This window comes from Pan paniscus, chromosome 2, assembly GCF_029289425.2.
Source record: "Pan paniscus chromosome 2, NHGRI_mPanPan1-v2.0_pri, whole genome shotgun sequence".
NCBI classification, from domain to species: Eukaryota; Metazoa; Chordata; class Mammalia; order Primates; family Hominidae; genus Pan; species Pan paniscus.
The window spans coordinates 69817472-69840172 of record NC_085926.1 but is presented as its reverse complement, the minus strand read 5'-3'; the positions used below and the strand labels follow the sequence as shown (position 1 = coordinate 69840172).

Sequence of the window (22701 nt, the reverse complement as noted above, 5' to 3'; positions counted from 1 at the left end):
GAAATGAAGTTCCAGTTGTTAAGTGCTAAAATATGGCAAGAGCTCTAATATTGCAAGGTGCATGGGAAAGGAAAAACCAAAAATGCAAACATAATTTCAGAAGAAAATTGATATCAAAAGTGTGTGAGTCTACTGAATTATTTCAAAAATCATCTAAAACAATGCAAATATATTAGTAAATACTCAGAACTATAAAGCATATGAATTGTAATAGCATGGACCATCAAGATCTTTAGAATATAAGTGACTTGAGTTATGATTTTTGGATGTTGTTACAGAAACTTTCACTGTAGTGCTTTTTAACCCATAATGATGACTATCAATAAAGCATAAATTACCATGGGGGTCAATGTGGCCAGGAAGTCTTTTTATATAATAAAAATACATCCAGTTCTTTCATCTGGCATATTGTGGAGACTCATGAGGATATTTTAACTATTCAATAGGGAAGCCCCTTACTAATTCAAATGTTTAAGTTCATGTATCTTTCTGTTAAGCCTGTGAGACTCCTCTGTAGTTTCTCTTTGACCTCCCATTTTGCTCTAATATATTCTGTTACTGGTGATTCTTTAGAAATGTTTAGAGCATGTCCTTACAGTAGGATGTGTGCTTATAAGCAAATAAGGTAGTGTGTGGAGTCTATGTAACCAGGGATCAGTGATAATCTCTCTAAGCCTCAGTTTCCCTATCTGGAAAATAAGGCTTATCCTACTTGTTTCCTAAGGTTACTAAAATAATAAATGAGCTAAAAGACCTGAAGTGTTCATCCCACCATCCAATCCACCCTATAATTAATATCCACGTTGTCAAGGAGGCACCATTGCCTTTCCTCCTCCAAGGTGCTTCAGGTAGTGTCACATTCACATCAGTAATTCCTATAAAAGTTTAAGCTATGGATTGAAGCTCTGTAGTAAACATTTGCTACAAGCCCCAAGCTACCGTGTCATTTGAGAGGCTGAACATTGCTATCTCTCCCTCCTAATGTTTCTCAGGTCATTCCCTCCAGGAGAGGTATTACCACTAATGGCCCATGGAGTTCAACTATATGAGTTCAAATCCTGACTGCACCACCTACTTGGGTGACTTTCTGATGACCTAGTTGACCCCTCTGTGACAGTTCCTGCATCTGTCAAATGGGGATGCTAATAATAACTACCTCACAGAGCAATGGTGGCATTAAATGAGTCAATACAGGTAAAGTTCAATGCTGGCACATGCTGATCATGATTGTTCTCATAACAGTTCTCCTGGGGAGACACAGACCAGACAGAATATAGGCATCACATCTATAGGAGCCTCCACAAATGGTCCCTAAACAAAACACAAAGAATTGGGAAAGATGCTGGTTCCTCTGCAGGAATGTTTCTCAATCTTTTATTCATTAGTATCCCAATAAAAAGCCTTTTTAGACATTTTTCCCCTAATTGCTTCTCCTTCATCCCCATCACCATAAAATTTTAAAAGATACATATACTGTTTATCGGTTTATGTACTGGGGCTTTGGAGGTTTAGAAACCATTGTAACATCTAAGACTTTTTTGCCCTCCAACAATCCATTTTTGTCCTACTTGTGGGGAGTGACTTCGCCCCTGTTGAGGATGCACGCTCTACTGGTCTCATGACATTAAAAAAGAAATTACCATTCAGAGTCAGATGACACTAGGCCCACTCCAATTTTTAGCCCTCACTTCCAGGCCCCAGACCTTACTATTTTCCTTATGATACTGCCTTCACCTCCAGCAGTATGGAATTATGAGAACTGTGTAAATGAAAGGAGACTGCACCTATTAGTGTAGCCTCCTCTAACAGGAGAAAACGAGGAGGAGCCAAACAGGTGTCTCTTCTCTTTGAAACCCACAGGATGAATTCAGTGACTGCAAAGGGGCTCATGGAGAAGATGGCAAAGATTCTCCTACTTAAAGAGAGAGCGCCATGCTGCATATCTGTCAGCATTTCATTACTAGCTACTAGTCAAGTGTCCACCAGGTACATCAAGCCCTATCCACAACCTGATGAAATCAAACCGAGATTCTGCTGTACAAAACCCAGATTGTGCTGTACCCCTCAGTTACATGAAAATGCCCTTGTGGTCATAAAGGGAGAAATCATTTCCATTTTGTGCCAATATTGCCCAATGAACATGTAATTAGAGCTGAAGTTCCAATGTTTCCAGAAACTGGGATTAATTCATAGGCTTAGTTGTGTAAAGGCTGAATATTTTGTTTCAGATAGTTGGTCTCATGGGTCTGCTCTTTTAAGTAGATAAAACCTAAAAATTTAAGCGAAGATGACTTTCTTCAGCCAGCATTTCATTACTAGCTACTAGTCACTAAAAGCAGTGCAGACAGAAAAACCAAGTCCAACATTAATCCAAAAGCACTTACTGTGATTCTTGCACTTATTGCAATTCTTGCACTACTGAGCCTGTGTTAAGTTTGACTTTACCAAGTAAGACAACTCTATGGAGCACCTTCTTGTGTCAGCCCTGAGATCGCTAAATCCTCACCCCCAAGTGTTCATAAAGCAGCCTGGGAAGCAAAGGGGCTGCCACTCAGTGCCGTGCAAGCTGGTACATACTTATACACTGAACCAATTAAACTGCTCTCAAGACACAGGGTGAGAAGTCCTCACTGCACATAGGGAAGAGTGGACCTTGAAGTGGGATTCTTAAAGATAGAGACAACCCAGAAGGAAAATAAATTATATATTTTTTTGTTCCATTTGCAAATATGAACAAAGAAAAATAAAGGGTTTATGTCTACCTGATAAAAACTGACTAACATATTTCTTCAGACCTCGCTCCTACAAAAGGCAACTGATGGTAGGGTTATTAAACAGAAAATAACAGGAAGGCTGCACCCTAAACTGTTAACAGTCGTTCCTTCCAGGGAACATGATGGAAGGGAGGCGGTGGTAGGCAGGGTGAGATTCATATTGAACTATTCTGCTGCATTGTTTAAATCTGTTAAAAGTTAACAAGTATTATCTGCAATTTAAAAAGTCAATAACGTGAGTTTTAAAGAGAGAGAAAATTACCTTATGTGTGACACTGAATGATTCAGATTCTGCAGGGAAATGAGGTTTCTGGGAGGATGAAGAGCTGTCTGTTGACCTGAAATCTGAGTCCCTTTCTCCCCCTGAATGAGGATGTAGCCTTGCAGACACCAACATTGATTCAAAAACAAAAGGACACCAATGTTTATAAATGATCCCTGAAATCAAGGCTGACAGGTTGTTTGTGTAAGTCAAACTACAAGGGTCATAAGTATATGCTGGTCCATGTGTGAATGGACTATGCTATAAGAAGAAATCTCAGACATAGCAGGTCTTCACCTTATGAGAATAACACCTCTAGCAACAGATCCCCTAACTGAGGGGACCAAGGCAAGCTGATCTGAGACACACTACATCTGTTCTGGCTTCTTGCAGCCACCATGATGCTATTTAGGGTCTGTATTCCTGGCTAAATAAACCAGAAACAAAATCTAAGGGTAGGTTGTGGGAGAAGTCCCTTTTGCCAATCTGTAGCCCACCAATCCACCTGTAACTCCACACACATTTTCATGTTCTGTGTTATACCTAAAAAATAAATCACACCTTGAAAATTCTACTCCATGCAGATTTCATAATTTACAGAGAAAGACTAGTTCAGTCATTAACCCTTCCCCTCACTAGTGAAATATGGAATGTCAGTTTTTGAAAGAGGGTAACAAGGAGCAGGGCTTCCAGCCCACCTCGCTAGAATCTCAATCCAAATGAGAGGCAACTTTGACGAGATAACCACCAAATAAATGCCCACGTAAATTTAGTTTACAATGTAGAGGGTCCCAGAAAAAGTGCTTCTGTATTTGACAAACAGCAAGCATCATCACTAATTACAGAGCAATTTGCGCAACTCTTGAGATGATTTGGAGAAAAGGGAACATTTAAAAATAAATTCCTTCAAAGTAGTTAAGAAATGCCCCAAAGTAATAAAAAAAAATTTTCCTTTTAAAATTCATGCAACTTTTCCCTTAAGCAGAACAGAAAAATTCAATGGACAATCCATTCCAGAGAAGACACTTCGACTTTGCCTTTAAAATTTTAAATTTCAAGGTGAAAGGAAGGGAGGGAGAGACAGAGGTAGTGGGGAATCCTTGGCAACTCCCTTCAGATTTCTGAACAGAGAAACATTTTCAAACTGTAAACTAATGTTTTCAAGCTTTCAACCGTCAAAGCCCATCTTGGGAAGGTAGTAGGGGAAGAAATCCTGATGAACTTCTCAGTCCAGGTGAGAGCGACCAGTGCTTTTATAATTCATCAAAGTCAGAGAGACAAAACTATGAAAACAGATGCTTGGTGACTATATAAATGATTAACTTGGTGGTTTGTACCGTGATGCTTTAGCTATAAGGCTGAACTCACCTACAGTCCTGTCCCGTTACTCTGTTTTTGTTTGAAAAAAGCTACATCAAATTTCAAACTTCAGGTTTGCATGACTTGCATGTCAGCAAAACCCACTTGTGGAAGAAACTGATTCCATTAATGGTTCTTGATGACTTTTTTTGTTGTTGTTAATTCACAACTCAAAATACAGGGTGTGTTCACCATTACAAAAAAATGCATTATGCACTCCAGGTGTTGGTTAATTTATGGTAAAAGAGCATCCTTAAATTACAATACCCAATTGGGTAAGGTTGTTCTTAAAAAACTTGGAGAATATCTTTACTATGTAAATATATAGCAATAAGACTCATGATTCCATGTCCCCAAAAATGAAAATCAATATGAAGGAAAATTCATATATTATTAAATCAATATAGAAACCAGAGGCTAATCTTACAAAGATTCATGAACTTACTCACGGCACAATGACTATACGTTGAGAAATGAGTGGTGCAGATTTTCGATCTCTAACCCAAAATCTGACTAGTCCTAAGTTTACCAGATGTCAATAATTTTTAAACATGCTTTATAAAGCTTCATATTTTAAATTTTACTCTGCCAAAAAAAGGGATTAACCTGAAAACACTGCTTTAGCTTTTTGAAATCAGTCATTCATCCAGATAGCAGAATGTTGGTAACTTAACTTTGAGTGTGTATGAAAACTAAACTATGACCTTTCTTCCCTCTGGTTCTTACAAACAACTTGGGAGACGGAGAGATTTAACCAGATTCTCTAGTGCATGCAAGTGTGACTAATTGTATACATCTACCTCCACTGAGAAGCAGGCATGTTCTGTTTTAGCAAGTTAAACCTTTAAAAATTAAGTGAATTTACTCAGGCCATACTATGAGAAAATATTTATTCAATATAATCTGTATCATAATGCACTCGATTAGTATACTTGGTATTACCATTCTTTGAAAATATATATTCATGGAGAAATAAATGGTCCAAGATTAAGCATATTAACTGTTTTGCTATTAACCACTTACTTCACAAAATTATGCTTATGATTTAAAAACTATAAAAAAGAAAAAATAACCACCTTTCTCTCACTTATCTTTCTATAATGTTTCATAATACTTTTATACACAAAATTTTGAAAATAAGCCAACTATATTTATGAAGTCCTAAGTCTTTAAGTATCTGAAGCAATCACTTATATGATATTCTCTTTAAAAATGTTATCTGATTTTCTTAAAATATTGTCTTAATAAAATCGTGTATTCTTATTTGTTTCTTCATTTAAGAATACTAAAATTTGTCTAAATAGCTATCAAACCTAACCATATAGCTATGGCAATAATTCTTTATTTTTATTTGTATGACATAGTTTACTAGTTTATATAACTGAAATATAAAAAAGCAGAAGTTAAATAGACATGAACTATATTCAGAATGAAAGAGAAATTTACCTAATACTTATTTTTAGTTAGAGTATGTCGTCCAGTTGTAACAATTTATTTGTGCTTTAACTTTGGACATTTTTCTGGCATACATAAGTTAGGGGTTGTAGCTCAATCCAGTGTCACCAGGACACAGCAACATATAAAAATATTGGTATGTTATTCAAACAACTTAATGTAGATTTTAATTTTAATCATTTTCAAAAATAATATATTTACAGTGACAAAAACATTTAGAAATTATGCTCATTTTTAAGATAATCTGGAAATGATGTTTCAACACGTTTTCATTTGGGTAATTTCCTCTCTATCAGTTGTAGCTGCCTTAACAGGAATATTGATTTTAATAAAAATTCTTTAACATTACCTTCAGTTGGATATAACCCACTAGTAGCCCAAATCCATGGCAACTCTTCTAAAATTTGCCCTACAGATTATAAAGGTAAACTATTATGATGAATAAAATAGACATATTTCTCCACATCTTGTTACTATTTAATTCATACAATTTTAAATAACCTAAGGTATACACAATAATTATCACCCCTGCAGGCATGAGACAACAACTTAAATCTTAAATAATTCTTAAATCTATAAAAACTTAGTGATCATATCAATTTTCACCCAAGCAGAACAGAAAGATTCAACGCATCATCTACTCCAGAGAGAAAACCTTGAGTTAACTGACGGGTAAAAAAAGAAAGAGTAAAAAATCCATTAACTGTGGCAATATCCAGAATTTCAAACAATCACATTAGAGTAAAACTTTATGCTAAACTATTTGTATCTTTTTTCCCTAACCCAGTTTCAGTTGGTTTCTTCATCCGAGTTCCATTATTGCATCACTATATTTTAAGTCTTCGCAAATAAAAAATAATTGACTCTTGATTTGTTTTTTAAAGAATCTCTTTCCTACTTCCTGGTAAGGTTCACAGATTGATTCCTGATTATAACACATCATCTCTCTATTTACTTTAATAGTAAACTTTAAATAATGGGAGACATTTTTTCCGTGCACACGGATGAATGCAAAAACCAATAATGAATCACCGGTCTGTAAAGTTCACATTGTTTAATGAACAGTAACACTTGAGACTTTTCAGAATTAGGTGAGCAGGTACTAAAATAAAAAAAACTAAAAATAAGGAAGTTCCTCTACTTTCCTTTTAACTTTCCTTGAATCAGTCATATTTAAGAACTAAAATGTTTATTCTTAAACAAGGAGTATCTCCCTATGTGATGTGGAAGACACATGTGTGAGATGGAATTCTATTCTTAGACTTGTTACAATTTTCCTTAGTAATTAGGAAGCTATATGTCCCTAATCGAATGATGCTAACAAGCTCCTGCAGTTTCTACTCTAGCAAGAAATCAAAGAGACCCAAAGCAGACAACTCACTTCAGTAAAAGGATTATGTAGTCTGGTTATCAAAGCACAGAAAGCTCTTCTTCAATCTTATATGTGAAGAGCTCTCTAAAACAGTCAGATTTTACAACCAATATTACATACTAAATAAAAAGAAAAGTAAAGAGTGGCTATGGAAGGTATTTAAGAAAAAAATATTTAAGATACACGAATTATCAGAAGAGGCCCACCTCAGATAACTCTGGTTTTGAAACTTTCCCAAAGAAAGATGTCATCACAACAAACATGTATTCCTACTTGCAATTTCTCATGGAACATTGACTCCCACCATTTACTGATTGTTACTATTACAGTTACAATGAGTTTGCATCCTTCTTTTAAAATATAAAGCCATGTAAGAATTAAGGGAGTTGGAGTTTTCAAATATAATTCTGAAGGGTCAGTCTAACAAAATACATATTCAGATAAACAAAACACCTAGCAAATGGAAAATGGAAGAGAGTTTGGTCCAACCAACAAGAGCAACACTCACGTACCTTAAGGACTTCCATCGGCACCTGCGTGGCAGAGGGAAGGGTGGTGGGCACACTGACGTTTATGGCTGGTGTCTGACTCACGGGCACTCTCTGTTGCATGAACTGGGCCGCCTGCAGCTTCTGCTGCTGCTCCCTGCGCTCCTGCTCCTGCATCTGCTCACGCATGAGTTGCTGGCGTAGCAAGATGCGTGATGTCATACTGGAGGAGCTTATCGGAGGCTTGGAGGCCCCAGGATGCTCCGCGGAACTGCTGTGGGAAAACCAAAATGCATACAACATTTAGTTTCCTAATGAGACCCTTCGTTTGCACTTTGGGGGTATCCTAAATTGCACCAAACTATAAAATGAGTCTGCGCAAATATAATCAAGTCACAGAATGGTACTCCACATAATTGAAAATCAAGAGGTGACAGGATTTAAGTCATTAGTAGTTGAATTAAAATAAGTCAGCTTGATTGCATCAAGGCATTTTTATCAGGCGGCTTAATTTTTTTAATTTTTTTTTTTTTTACATTTTATGCTGCACACTACTCATCACCACCAAATATAGCGCCGCCATATGCACTGCCAAGAAGCAAAGCATCTTAATGGCACCCAAATTTCCACATTTAAAAATAAATTGCTTGATTTGCTTTTTTGTATAACTGAATCTAACCAAATAACTACTCCTACATGTTATCTAAGTTCTTTGAAGATGCCTAAAATGTTTACTAACAAAAATTGATTAAAGAAAAGGTGAGCTTTGCCAAGAGGAAATTTTTCTAAGATAAAATAAGTAAAAATAATTAATGAAGGAAGCATTTGGGCCAGAATGTTAACACTGAACTCGACCTCGCTCTTTGGGTAAGGGGGCAGAAGACGAGCTGGTCTGACAAGCCAATACTTCTCTGTCTGGTTTTCTTTGTGCTGTCTTTTCTTCTGATTCACCTTGGCATGCCCTCTACTATGTTACAATGTGTTCTCTGTGCATTCCCCATGAGGACTACTTCTAATGGTTTTGGTACTCACTCTACCCAAAATAGTTTAAAATTCTGAAACCCTACTCACAAATTAAATAGAAAAAACTTCCTAATTTTCCTAAATATGGTTTCTGATAACTTATCTTGCCAGCTCTATAACATCAAGTTATTAAATCTCTCTCTGTCTTAGTATCCGGAAAAGAAGGATAACAATAGTTTTTTACCCACTTACCATTTATAAAGGTGGGAGCTGTTCTTTTAAAATTTCTATTGCATCATGTATATTTTAAAGCCCTACTTCCTAGGGATTTTGGGGGATTAAATAAAACAAGGCACATAAATCCCCTAGTACAATGAGTACCATGTAGTACTGGCTCAACAAATGTTTGCTGTCACTATTATTATAGGTAGAAAATGTTTCATTGTTTATTTCTCTCTCTCTATATATTTTTTAACGTCTGTGTTTAGGTCAACGGTTCAAAACCTTAGCACCTGGAACAGAAGAAAAGGAACATTTGAGAAAATATTCACTCTTGAGAAAGTCATGCTTCGAGGTAAGTATTTGTACTTTGAACTTCCTTCCTTGAATATAAACTCTGGTATTATCTTTTACCTTCTAATAAAAGGCAAAATGAAGCCTTAAATATCATTGACCATCCTCATGAGCTCCTTAAAGACAGGAACCTTCAGGCTCTGAAGGTAACAAAACATGCTAGGGGATGAAGAAGTATTGGTTTTACCCTCACGCTGTCCCAGAAAAACTACACAATAACAATTTAACAGTTCGCTTATTTTCACAACAGGAAATTGGCTCAGTATATTGTCAGAGAATCAAAATGTAACATGATGCAACCATTAAAACTAGTGTAAAAATATAGTTACTGATGTGAATAAAACTACACAATATAAAGAACTTAGAAAAGCCAGATACAAAATAGTATTTAAGGTAAGATCCAAGGTTTGTTTTTTTTTTTTAATAAACGAACTGTCCATGACAAGAAAAAGCATAAGAATAATGTTACTCTACACCATTGCTGGTATATATTAAAACAGCTTAACAACACTACCAAAAAGCTAAAAATTGTTCATACAATTTGATTCAGAAATGTTGTGATGGACAATTTTCCTAAGTAAATAACTTAAATGTGCAAAAACTGATATTAGAAAGCTCTTTACAAATTGCAAAACATATGAATAATAAAAAATTTGTCCCATAATATGAGAATGGTTAAATACATTATCATACATGAATTCAATAAAATACTACCTATTTTTTTAAATTGTGCAACTACAGAACAAAGTGGGAAATGTATGTAACAAGAGGGAATTTAAAAGTAGGATTCAAAAGTATATTTACATTCTAATTTAAAATAAGTGTAGTATATGCATGTATACAAGTATGCAAAATGATTAGTAGGGAATGTCCAAAGATCATGATAGTTGCCAGGGTGAGAATAGAACTACAGGTAAATTTATCTTTCTATCATTTTACTCCCCTCAACTATAAAGAAGTCATAGTATTTTTTCAATGGCAGAATATATGCCTCTAGACACTAATTTAAGACCACGAAAAAAGGACTTGAGTGATCAAAATCACCATTTGGCTAGAAGAAAGGGGACAGAATCCAACATAGACAAACACTTTGACAATACGATGGGAAAGTGGTGACTGTATCCAGTACATTGGCAAACTTGGAAGTGCTCAGCATTCCAGAAAACCCAAACCCTCTTTCCTTCATGTTTTCCTACATTTTCTACAGACACATACAAATCGAACAGCATTAATACCTTGCTTATTATTTAATATCATGCACTCATCCACATATTAAGGGCACTTGGCCATTATTCTAACTCACTTAAAATAATCTACTCACTTGACACAGCTCTACTAAAAGAGCATTAAAAAATGTATTTTCCCATTTTAGAGTATGTGTTCAAAGCTCAAATGTACCTTCCTAAGCCAAGAAAAGAAAGAGAGCTGTGATGAGGGGCATGGCGGGTGGCGGGGGGAAGCACGGGGGGAACAGTTATTTTAAAATAAATAAATAAATAAGCGGCCTTACTATTCAAAGCCTGTCAGGTTAAAACATTCCCAGAGAGACTGATCCTTTTGATAAAAACAGAAGCAAACCTTTGTGCTGTAGCAAATGCAGCTGTGGAATAATCGCACTAATTAGCTGCTCAAGACGAGTCATTGGCTGTGATACTGGGGGAAGAAATCCTTTCAATTAACAGTAAAGCATTCTTAAGACATCTTAAATTAAAATTTCTAGTTATCAACTGCACTAAGTCTTCATACGTGAAAGTCGACAACAATATCATTCAAAGCATTTTCTGAAATATCCTGTCTGAAAAACAAATACGTATGTATGAAGTAGACCAGTATAAGTAAAAAGAAACCCCACTAAAAAATAGAGCAAATATATTTTTATAGTTATATAAATATAGCACAGCTCAGTTAATTGACAGTGTTTTAATAAATCTTCCTGCAAAAAAACCCAAAAGTGCAAAGGAAGCATTAGAGTCGCCTCATGGCACACACTCCCTGCGGGATATTTCCACATTGTGAAAGATGACTCCCAGATTCTCAGCTTTGCTCTCAATCTTCTAAACATCCCTTTCTCTTAGAAGTAACTGAATCTGCAATTATCACCTTCTAGACAAAAATGAGGATATCTGCATGTCACAATGTTAGCAGGACAAATGAGCATAATGTCTTAAGCTCCAAATCGAGGTTTATGTGAGAACATTACAAGTGGCAACAATGCTTATTTTTTAAAACGAGGACTTGATGCTGAAGCTACTAATGATACACAAGGAGAGATGTCCAAATGTGTTTAATTTTAAAAGCTAACTGAACTCATCCCAGGCCATGAAGCTGAATCTTCGCTAGATAATCCTAATTCCATGAGTCTGATTCCTTTTAATCAGATTATGTAAAGGTCATTTATTCAACAAATAGTTATTGCCAGGTGCTGGGAATACCTGGTTTCTAATCTCATAGAGTTTAAAGCCACAGTCACATAATTCTTCTGAGACGCCTTAAAATTAAGTCAGTTACCTAGACTACGGAACTCTGATCAAGTCCCACATGGGAAGGTGGGCATCTCACCATCGGAAAGCTCCCTTTGAAAGCCGATGGGCAGAGAGACAAATGCCTTTACTGGCATGTATCGGCATCACTGAAGCCAGGCACACAACTCCCCTGAGAACTGAGAATTTGTCAGCAATGGCTCGAGGAGGAGGGCCACCGATTGGACTCAAGGGCTAGCTCAGTCACTGCCGAGCTGCATGAGCTTTAATGAGCCACTTGACCTCTCTGGGCTTTTCCAAAACCCAGCATTTTAATGTGCTGCAGGAATTGGGTCAGTTAATGTTCACTAAATTAAAGTGTTCAGCACAGTGGCTGGAGGTATACAGACACCAGATGGCCACCAAATGTGACCTGAGTTCCTACCTCTATGGCAGAATTTACATTCTTAACCTTCAAAGCCTCCCTCTTCTCTGTGATGGTATAGGTATTTTGGACATGGGCTCTGAACCATCTGACGTATTCCTAAATCCCAATACCTTATTCTACTATCTTTGTCAGCCACCTAACAATATCAGAAATTCCATTAAATTCAATGCTCCAGCATCCAAACATCTGTCTGCCCACCCCTCACCTTTGACATGATGCCAGTGTTCTTTTACCATCTCATAGGGACTGGTCTTTGGTCTCAATATCACAGTCCTCTAAGACAGTACTCTGGTCATCAGTAGAACTAGAGATGCTAAAGCAATGTTATACTTTTCCTTGCGTTTCCTTTAGTCCACTCCTCAGGCAGAGTTCAGCTGGGCTGTGCGGTAACTTGTGACTGTGGCCCAGTTAGTCTATCTCTGTGCTTTGCAATACATCTGCCTCTCAGCACTGTGGTGAGGATTAAAATTTTTAATAGATAGAAAAACTTAACACAATGACTGAAACATGGTCCAATAAACTGGAATACAGTTCAAAAATTAGTGGTAAAAATAATAATATTAAACCATGAGCATGCTTCTTCTTTTGGATACAAGGAATCTACTTTTTATATGCCTATGTGCAAGTTTGGACCACAGAAGATATGTCTTGTAAAGTTTAGCCAATATCCATTTAAATGAGAGAACTCAAAAAACTTTTTCAGGGATAGAGAGAGAAGATAATTTATTCTGCAAATCTCTCATGAGCCATAAAGTAGGAATTGTAGCATTTTTATTCAGTAAAAAATAATCTTCATCATAGTCATTTGGTTGATAGAGCTCAAAGCCTAGTATTTGTTTGCACTGATGTACAATTTATTTATGTCCAGGAGGCACAGTGGTTGACATTCACATACACAGTGAAGACACAGGAAGGTTCAATAGTGTTAACCTCCTGGGCAAAGGAGAAACCTATGTCATGTATGGGTTAAGCTACAGGGGTTTCAAAATGCAAAAGGCTAGCTGAGAAAAACAAAATTCGCTGAGAACTTCATCTCAAATAAAAATGTCCAGCCTCATTCCTGGAAATTCTGATTTGTTTAGGTAAGGCCCAGGAATCAATATGTCCACAAAAATTCTGCAGCCGATTCTGACACTTGACTGATTCTGATGTTTGGAAACTAATAGTAAAATACCCAGGATCACTTGTCTGCATAGTAGGAGAGCTGGAACATGAACCCATATCTCTAATTCTTAGACCAGAATACTTTCTTCCATGTCTGAGAAAATTTGCATTCCATTTCTCACCTCCAATCAGCCTTCCCAGAGGTCTGAAGAGTCCTTCTGATACTGAATGCAACATGTTGGATGGGACACAAGGAGAAAGACTACTTTACTCCTGCCAAATAGGCTATGAGACCAAACAAAAACATCTATCCAGAAACTTCCAACGGCCCTTTATGGGTACAGCACAACTGCTTTATCATAAATGAAAGGAACTGATAGGTTGAATCTACAAGAACTGCCCCCAACCAGTCCGTTCCACCAGCAAAAAGAAATTCTTCACAATCTATTGAAAGTGCCACCAACTGCACAAATCAGAGTTGGTAAATGGCTATATTTCTTTTAAATGGTAGTCTGGGTGTCTAACATTTCAGAGTGAATGGCACTTCTGTTATCTCAAACTTTCCATTCCTTCCAAAGTGATTCAGGATGAGTTTTTCACCGTGCATGGTGGAAAAAAATACTAATAAGAAACTATATCATCCCTCGTACTTAAAATAGCTGGGAGTGTAACCCATGTAAATGTGAAAGTACCAGATATCATAGTTTGGCTTCACACTGAGATCTTCTGGACTTCTGTCAACACCTAACTTGGGTTTTAGGCATCAAGAAAAAGAATGGAGATCTGCCAAGATTCCACCTTTTTGGGGGTAACATGAGCAGCTCAGATAATAAATACTCCAGGTCTCTGGCATAGCTAAAATACAAAGGCTTACAAAACATAGCCTCATGCCCCATGTAAATGCTTTCCAAAAGCTAGGTGCTGCTAGACATGCAGGATATCATGGTGTCTCAACTGGACAATGCTCCTATCTCCAGAGCTTTGTACATTTCACAGTACATAGGGAGAAAAGCATTCTAAAAATTAAGAACCACCAATCATACACAACTTAAAATCTGAAGTCTTTTCTTTCTAATGCTGAGACCTCAATTCGCTGCTAAAAATGGAAGATGTTTCATATCCATTCAGGATTCTCCACATTTTTTTTAAGCTGGACCTTCAACAGGTACCAGGAAAGACTAATCTCAATGACTGATTAGATAAAAATCAAGGAGAACCTTAAAAAGTTTCCCAATATATCAGTATTCTCCAAAAATCCATACCAAAAATGACAACCTGGGTGCAGGAAGAAAAAATTAAAACATTTCTTCATATATATTTTATATTATCACTTTCATTTTTTATTTTTGTACATGTTATATAATAGTATAGTGGCACATGTACATAACTTATAAATCAAATGAAAATGTGTTGAGAAGGTTTTCTTGAAAGAAATTAACTAGGAAGAAGGATCAAAAATGTTTAGAGACCTCTGTAACATATGAACAATGCTCTTCCAGGCAATTTTCATCAGCAGATTTTTTTTAAGTTGGTTATTTTTTTTTTACCAAAGTGTTTCTCACTTATGTATACTCCAACTAAGAGGAATATCAAGTTCTTACTAAAAGATATTTTAAACTAAGTATATGAATTTTGCCATTTCCTCATTTTATGACCACGACTGATCTCCATTTTCCACAGATGCCACTATGGGTTGGCACAATCTTAACACTCAATTCCTTTCAAGGAAATCGCCTCTGAGAGCCAAACCATTGAAAGGTTATAAAGAAGATAAAGTTGAAGTGCCCCACACTCAAGTTTTCTGTTTTTCATATCAAGCTTCCTTTCACTAGACTGTACTCTAGAATTCTTGCTTACTCTGTCCAACTATGGAATCCCATTCACATCTAACTGCCATGTTTTAAAGGGCTTTGAGAAATTCATCCCTTAAAGTAATTAATACGGCACGGCAAGATGCTCCACTGAGAGTATTTTAAAAGAAAAAGCAATTTTTAAAAATCTAACACAATGACAAACTAATGACAGAATTCAGACATGAGTGTGAAAGGAACTGGAAGAAACTTTTTAAAGGTAGAAAGCCCTTCTGTTTGTACTCAAATAATTGTTCCAATCACAGGGCATGCTCTGGCTGTTTTTCTAGACATTATAACAGATCAGAGAAAATTCAAAAGCCTTAGACCACCATCACTTAACAATTACTGCATGTCTAGCACACGTCAACCAAGATGCAAAGTTTCCAACATTGTGTTGAAATCAAGACAAAAGTACAAACTGTAATCTAAGGAGCAGTGAATGGGTACACCTGTCATGGTTTAACAGGCAACCTTACACATAGAAGTAATGATTTATGGTGGCCACATGGCATTTATAGCTGCCCAGCATCCTGTCCCACTTGTTTGGTAAAGTACCTGATTTAACCTTGAATAACCAGCCTCCTTCACTTTCAGTTCATGAGGTTATGGTGTTGCCACTACCTCCAGACATGGAAGTACGACCCTGGCCAATCAGGAAATCCATCCTTCTGGTCACAAAGACTAACTCAGGAATGTGCTTGTGCCCCAAGACAATCAAGTAAGAGTTATCCCTATTCCTTCAACTGAAACTATTAGGTTAAAATGAGTCTCTTTAAACTAAGGTTTGAAAAGCTGGTAGGATGTAAATCTGGAACTTCCTGGATCTATCCGAGAAGAAAGCCAAACTGGAGGAAACAGTAAAGAAAGAACAGAGGACTAATGAGAAGGAATAACAAAGAAAGAGGGAGCCAGTGTTTATATGACATTGAGCACCTGTATCAAATCATTCCTGAAGTCACGTTAGCCCTGGACTAACCCTGGACAAGGACTTCACGAGGGCCAATCAAACTCCATTTTTTCTTAAGCCAGTTTGATGTACCCTGGGATACTACAGCTGGTTTTGTAACATTTAAAAAATATCAGTAATACTGGGGAAAAAGTCAAAGTATCAGCCTAAGACCTACAATTCATAAAACCTAGCACCCATCTATTTTCCTATTTTCTCTTTGTTTTGGCTAGGCACACTCCCACCCACAACATTTCCCAGGTTTCCAGAGCTAGACTGGCTACATGCTAAGTTTTGCCAATTAGATTTAAGTAGATAACAGAAGTGCCAATCACTCTGAAATGTTAGACACCCAGACTGCCATTTAAAAATATATATATCCAGGTGGGTGGATCACGAGATCAAGAGACGGAGACCATCCTGGCCAACATGGTGAAACCCCGTCTCTACTAACAATACAAAATTTAGCTAGGCATGGTGGTACACGCCTGTAGTCCCAGCTACTTAAGAGGCTGAGGCAGGAGAATCACTTGAACCCAGGAGGTGGAGGTTGCAGTGAGCTGATATCCCACCACTGCACTCCAGCCTGGCGACAGAGCGAGATTCCGCCTCAAAAAAAAAAAAATATACATATATATATATAAAATACACATATATATACACACACATATATACACACACATATATATACACACATACATATATACACACATATATGTGTGTGTATATATATACATGTATATATGTATGTGTATATATATATAAACACACACATATGTGTGTGTGTGTGTGTGTGTGTGTGTGTGTATCCATTTACCAACTCTGATTTGTGCAGTTGGTGGCACTTTCAAAACATTCTTAAGAATTCCTTTTTGTGATGAAACAGACTGGCTTTTTTTTTTTTTTGCCTGTTTTTTTTATTAATTCAAATACAACTGACTACGGCAACTGTACTATAGCATAATATAAATTAAAGATCAAATATATACATCTCCATGGTGGTTCTAGGTGAAGAAAAATAGGAAAGAACAAAGATCTTCAAGAGTCTTCTAAGACAACCCCAAGAACACCACCAAAACTGTTTTCTGGAGTTCTATGTAAGACTCCATTTCAACATAACTTAAAGTTTACATCTTAGGAGACTGTGGGATCCTCAGCTGGAGAAGGACATGGGGTGAGAGGTATTGTGAAGTGAGTCCTACGAGCAGGAGGAGCTTCATACGACCCATCTCATAGTACCTCCTGAGGGGGAGGCAGTTCCTATAGATTCAGCCTATCGGTTCCTTTTGTTTATGACAAAGCAGTTGTGCTGTACCCACAAAAAGCCATGGGCAGTTTATGGATAGATGTTTTGGGGTGGTTTCATAGCCCATTTGGCAGGAGTGAGTAGTCCTTCCCATTTGATTCCATCCAAAACACTGAATTCAGTATCAGAAGGGCTTTTCAGACCTCTGGCCAGGCTGACTAGAGGTGGGGAATAGAATGTGAATTTTGTCAGACATGGAGGAAAGTGTCCTGGCGTAAGAATGAGAGATGTATGTGGACTCATGTCGCAGCTCGCCTACTAAACAAACAGGTGATCTTGAATGTTTTAGTATTCATTTCCAAACATGGCTGAGTATCAGAATCAGCTGCAGAAAATCTCCTTCAAATGATCCCCTTCTCTAAACCTTCTGCCACCATGTCTCCTGTAATCTGGCTGCACTGGCTGGAGCTTCAGAAGCCATCCTGAACCATGAGAATGAGGGCCAGACTCAGGGATGAAACTGGTATGTGCTTGGTCCTTCATGACCTGGTCCAATCTGCTCCAGGAGGGCAGAGATATTTACATGTTTTATTCACATATTGTCTCCCCAGCACATAGTAGAACAAAATAAATATTTGTTCAGTGAGTAAAGTTGGTGTCTGTCTCCCAACAAATATTCTACCTCATAGAATCTAATAATACTAGTACCTTAGAGTTGGTGCACCCTTATTCGAACCATTTGCTTGAATCATCCAGAGACGGAGAACTCTGGGCTCTAGGGATCTACGACAGTTCCTTAATTCTAAGAGGAACTTTCCCTCCACATGTTAAGATTTCCCAAGTCAGAAGAGATCATATAATCAATGAATATATTTTAGTAAAGTTTCTTTCTCCCCCAAATAGCTGTCTTTTTTTTTTTTTTTTTTGAGATGGAGTCTTGCCTCTGTCTCCCAGGCTGGAGTGCAGTGGTGCGATCTTGGCTTACTGCAACCTCCACCTCCCAGGTTCAAGCAATTCTCCTTTCTCAGCCTCCATAGTAGCTGGGATTATAGGCCCGGGACACCATGCCTGGCTAATTTTTGTATTTTTAGTAGAGATGGGATTTCATCATGTTGGCCAGGCTGGTCTCGAACTCCTGACCTCATGATCCACCTGCCTTGTCCTCCCAAAGTGCTGGGATTACAGGCGTGAGCCACCGCGCCCAGCCAATAGCTGTCTTATAATCAATGGTGAATTGGACTCAGGGAAATACACCTGGTAGACGAAAACCGTGGCATCAGGACCAATCACGGCCCCTCAAGAGCTCAAATGAGTTACAGTTTGGTAATTCAGAAATCTAGGGATAGGAGAAACCCACTAGATAAAAAAGCAGAGGAAGAAATATTGATTCATTTAGTATCTTAAGTGAAAATCCACAGACCACAACAGATAATAGCATTAAGCCCTGGAGCCAGGATCCCTGGGTCAAATTCCTAGCCCTGTCATTTCTTAGCTGTATCACTTGGGCATGGTTTTTCACCTATCCAAGCCTCAGTTTTCTCAGCTGCAAAATGGGGGTGGAAAGACATATCTTCTTCATAGAGCAGTTGTGAAAATTAAATGTGTTAATACAAGTACAATACTTAGCATAGTTCCCACAAACCATGTGGACATGAGTAAAAGTTAGGCAATGAATTCGTCTAGTCTGTGTTTTAATTCCTGAAATGGTATCTGCTGAACATCTTAATATCTAAAAACGAGTCAAAGCTGACAAGTTACTTTCTAGGGAGCCAAAATTCTAGAATGCTGCCTTCTGCTATCATGTTCCTTTTCTTTCCTAGAGGAAAATACAAAACAATTAATTCACAGTGTGTGCTCTCCTAAAAGAACACGCACAGAAAAGTTAATGGGCAATAACTCAGTGAACAAGTTTTGTCAAACATGTTTGTGAAGAATTTCATTCTGAGAGTGTATAAGGGAAGCATGCTCTTATGACAAGTATTTTAGTTAACTAAAAGAATGAAATTCAAAATTAAGAATTAATTTGGCTGTAAATTCAGGTTTGACATTACTACCATTCTTACGTAGAATCAGAATAGCAAGTTTCATTTGTTCACGCCATCCATTATTAATATTAAAAAATTAGTAAGTTATAGAGTATATTTTTGTAGAGAATGAATCACAAAGAGTAGACATCATCTCCCCAGCTAGTATCTCATTAATAAGGCAAAAATTTATAACATTTCTAGCATAGTGACATTTTAAACACATAATTATATATACTTTGTTCATAAAATGCTCTAACATTTTATAGAGGTGAGTAGTTAAGCTGTTATGACGACATAAAGAATGAAAAAAATCTAAAGTATCTATTAAAACAAACTGCAGCAGAAATAGAAGCTCAAGAAATTAGAAATCATTTTTAAAACTACCTTTTATAAGACCTTTTAAAGATGTATCTACTGAAAATGATGAACTTTAACCCACACTTAAACTTATGGTAATTATATTTATATTTTTTAAGAATCAAATTCTAAAAATAGATCTGCTGCATCTAGTATTTTTCCATTATTCTTGCTGTCTTTAAACACACCTTCACAAGCTGCTGAACATAATGCCTTTCTGACTTAATCAGAACCTCTCCCATGACCCAGGAACGTTCAGTAAATAATGATTAAGCTCCAGAGGTAGCTTTTGCATAAGTTGATTTGCTTGAATGCCTATTCACTTGGGGACACAGCTTTTAGCATTGTTTTCAAATCTTATCACCTAACAGTGAAAGTAAATGTTAAAGGATGTGGGGGGAACTATACTCTGTTTAGTTTTTCTCCATTTTAATATTTCTTTGAAATTGCCATTTTTTAAACTTGTTCTACATTTATATGCCAGGCAGACAATTATGATGTTTGGATGTCTGTTTCCCCTTCCAACAGAAAAAAATCAATATACAAGAATGCAAAGAAGATGTTCATTAATGCAACTCTTACCATTCCACAGTCGGGGAAAAAAAAAAAAAAAAAAAAAGGTGGGGGGAGAAACCAAAAATTCACAGTGTTTACAATGGGAGAGTTTGGACAAATGTTACTACTGTATTAAGCACACTGTTTTCCTGAAGAAAATCCTGTTTTATTCATAACAAAGCTGGGCTGCAGTCTATCTTGCAATCATAAATCAAGCTCTGCTCTAACTCAGATTTTTCAAGCAGTCGGGGTATTTTTGTCATTATTAACTTAAGACCAGTATTCAATTTTAAAGGAGAGGGCAAGGATATTGGGTTAGCATTTCTATCTACCACCCCCACCCCCACCCCCAAATTAGTTGTTATCCTTGTCATAGCCACCTACCAGAGGTTACAGCTGAAGCTGATTAAAGCCAGTGAGAAGTAACAGCTTCAGTATTTTTAACTCCCAATAAACCCTTCTCTTCCTTTATCCTCCCCCTTAAAGAGAAAAAAAACTGCTCCTCTTAAGTGGTCCCGGGATTATTTCCAGAATAAAACTTCACTTACAGATACAAGCTTTCAAAGGAGCATGGCATGAACATCTGAACTCTAAGCGCCTCCATCTTTTTTCCTTTAAGGTGTTCTGCAAGCCCTTGGCGAAGAGTGAAAGTCAAAGTTAGTTCTGGCACTGGCTGTGTCACTAGGGGTGGCTCCTGATAAGGCCCTGGAAACTCCAATCCAAACACAGCTCTGTGCTAGAACGGTGCCTGGTTTCTGTCTGCAACAGCAGACCTGTTTAATCCAGTACCTACTGTACCTGCAGGACAAAAACGCTGCCTCACACCACAAAGAGGGCTACTCAAGGACCCAGGCACGGCCAGGGAGGCAGCCCAGCAGCCAGGCAAGCACCTCGGGAAGCTTATTTAGCCTTACCCAGCTCCGGTACTGGCTGAGGCTTGCAGAGACTGCACATTATTAGAGAACTTAAAAGGAGAGGTAATTTCACATACCAGTGAATTGTCAACACTTACTGGAGTCACAGAATCTAGGAGGGAGGACTGTGGAACTGCTTGTGTCCCCTCTCAGTTTGGGAGCTCTCGGGCATCAACTCATCACACAACTCTAGGTGTTTTGCCTCTGTGCACAGGCATTTTTGGAGCTTGATAATTGAATATGCCCTCCTTGCTGACAGGCTAGAGATCCAAAACAGCATTCCTTACCCTCAGACCCCAAGAATATTAGGAGGGTTGTCCTTGCCCAGTTCTGGTGGAAGTAAAACACAAACTGCTCCTAATTATGGCCACCATCTTTCAGGACACACAAATCGTTAGGCCATAAACTGTGTATTCTTAAGACTGTCATCCAATCTAATTCTGAACACATTGGTATACAAGAAGAAAAATCAGCAATACATGTTCTCAAAAAACACTTTAAAATGCAGACATGACAACATCAATATTATCAAATATTCATGCAGCTCCTACAGGACTCAGCACACCAAAGATGCCCTACAGAGTTATGAAAATATTGTATGTATGTTTCTCCCTACACACAATTCAAAGGTCATAACAAAGACATCTGACACTGACTAGCTGCATACACTGGGCAAGTTACTTCACCTCTCTGTGCCCACATTTATCTCCAAAGTAAATGGTTGGAAAGTAATGCAACCTCTTTCAGCCATAATCAAACTCAAATTACGTGATATAATGAAATTATCTTTTTTTTAACTTCCCTCTAATGCTAGGAAATATCTAGCCAGGAGTCTAGGCCAAACTATTTCTGGTTCTGTTTTTTCTCTGCTCATTTTATTCATTCTTTCTTTCTTTTGTTCAATAAATATTTATGGAACACCAAATGTGTCCCAGGCATTGTGTAAATGCGTGGAGTTTACAGTCTAATGGGAAACACATATTAAATAATCACATAAATATGTAATGAAAAATGTCATAACTGCTGCAGAGAGGTGAAAAAGTTAAAATTTAAGGGTCAGAAAAGGCTTTCCTTAGGCAGGGACTTCTGGTCTGAGATCTGAGCTGGGGAGAGGAGGAGTATAGAAAAAATGCTTTCCAGGCAGCAGTAACAACATATGTAAGAACTATGAGGTGGGAAGTTGGCAGGCAGACTCACTATCACTGAAGGACATAGTATGAAGGAAAAACATGGTGCCCGTGAGACCTACACAGTGACCAGGACCAGACCATGAAGGATCTGGTAGGCCAGGGAAAGGTCACTGATTCTGTTTCAAGATGAACAAGAAACCACAGAGAGATGGCAAGCAGGGGAACGATGAGCTCAGATTTGAGTTTTTAGAAAGGTCTCTCTGGTTGCTATGTTGACAGACAACTAGAAAACTGGCAGAGTTAGCTACTGCAATAGTCCTGGTAGGAGGTGATGGTAGCTCATGGGAAGGGCAGATGTGCAAAGTGGAGAAAAGTGGGCAGATTGCTTGTAAAACTAAGGACCAATAAATACAATT

The 22701-nt window shown here is 37.5% G+C and overlaps 1 protein-coding gene and 1 long non-coding RNA gene across 7 annotated transcripts in view; one reads left to right on the top strand and one right to left on the bottom strand.

The window, feature by feature from the left end:
- Positions 1 to 22701, bottom strand: part of MITF (melanocyte inducing transcription factor) — a 228029-nt gene that overhangs the window by 81215 nt on the left and 124113 nt on the right. For 2 of the 6 annotated variants that reach the window (XM_008963956.4, XM_003811576.5), the window contains exon 2: positions 7735 to 7984. In XM_008963956.4, coding sequence (XP_008962204.1) covers positions 7735 to 7984 — 250 coding nt within the window. Of the gene's footprint in view, positions 1 to 7734; positions 7985 to 20789; positions 21122 to 22701 lie in introns of those variants that run through there. The other 4 variants (XM_063602817.1, XM_063602816.1, XM_063602818.1 and 1 more) reach the window with 3 other exon arrangements.
- The window catches only part of LOC134729989 (uncharacterized), a 69271-nt gene that overhangs the window by 17620 nt on the left and 28950 nt on the right, over positions 1 to 22701 (top strand). The window contains exon 2 of the long non-coding RNA XR_010111573.1: positions 9162 to 9247. This is a non-coding gene — a long non-coding RNA (uncharacterized LOC134729989). The remainder of the gene's footprint in view (positions 1 to 9161; positions 9248 to 22701) is intronic.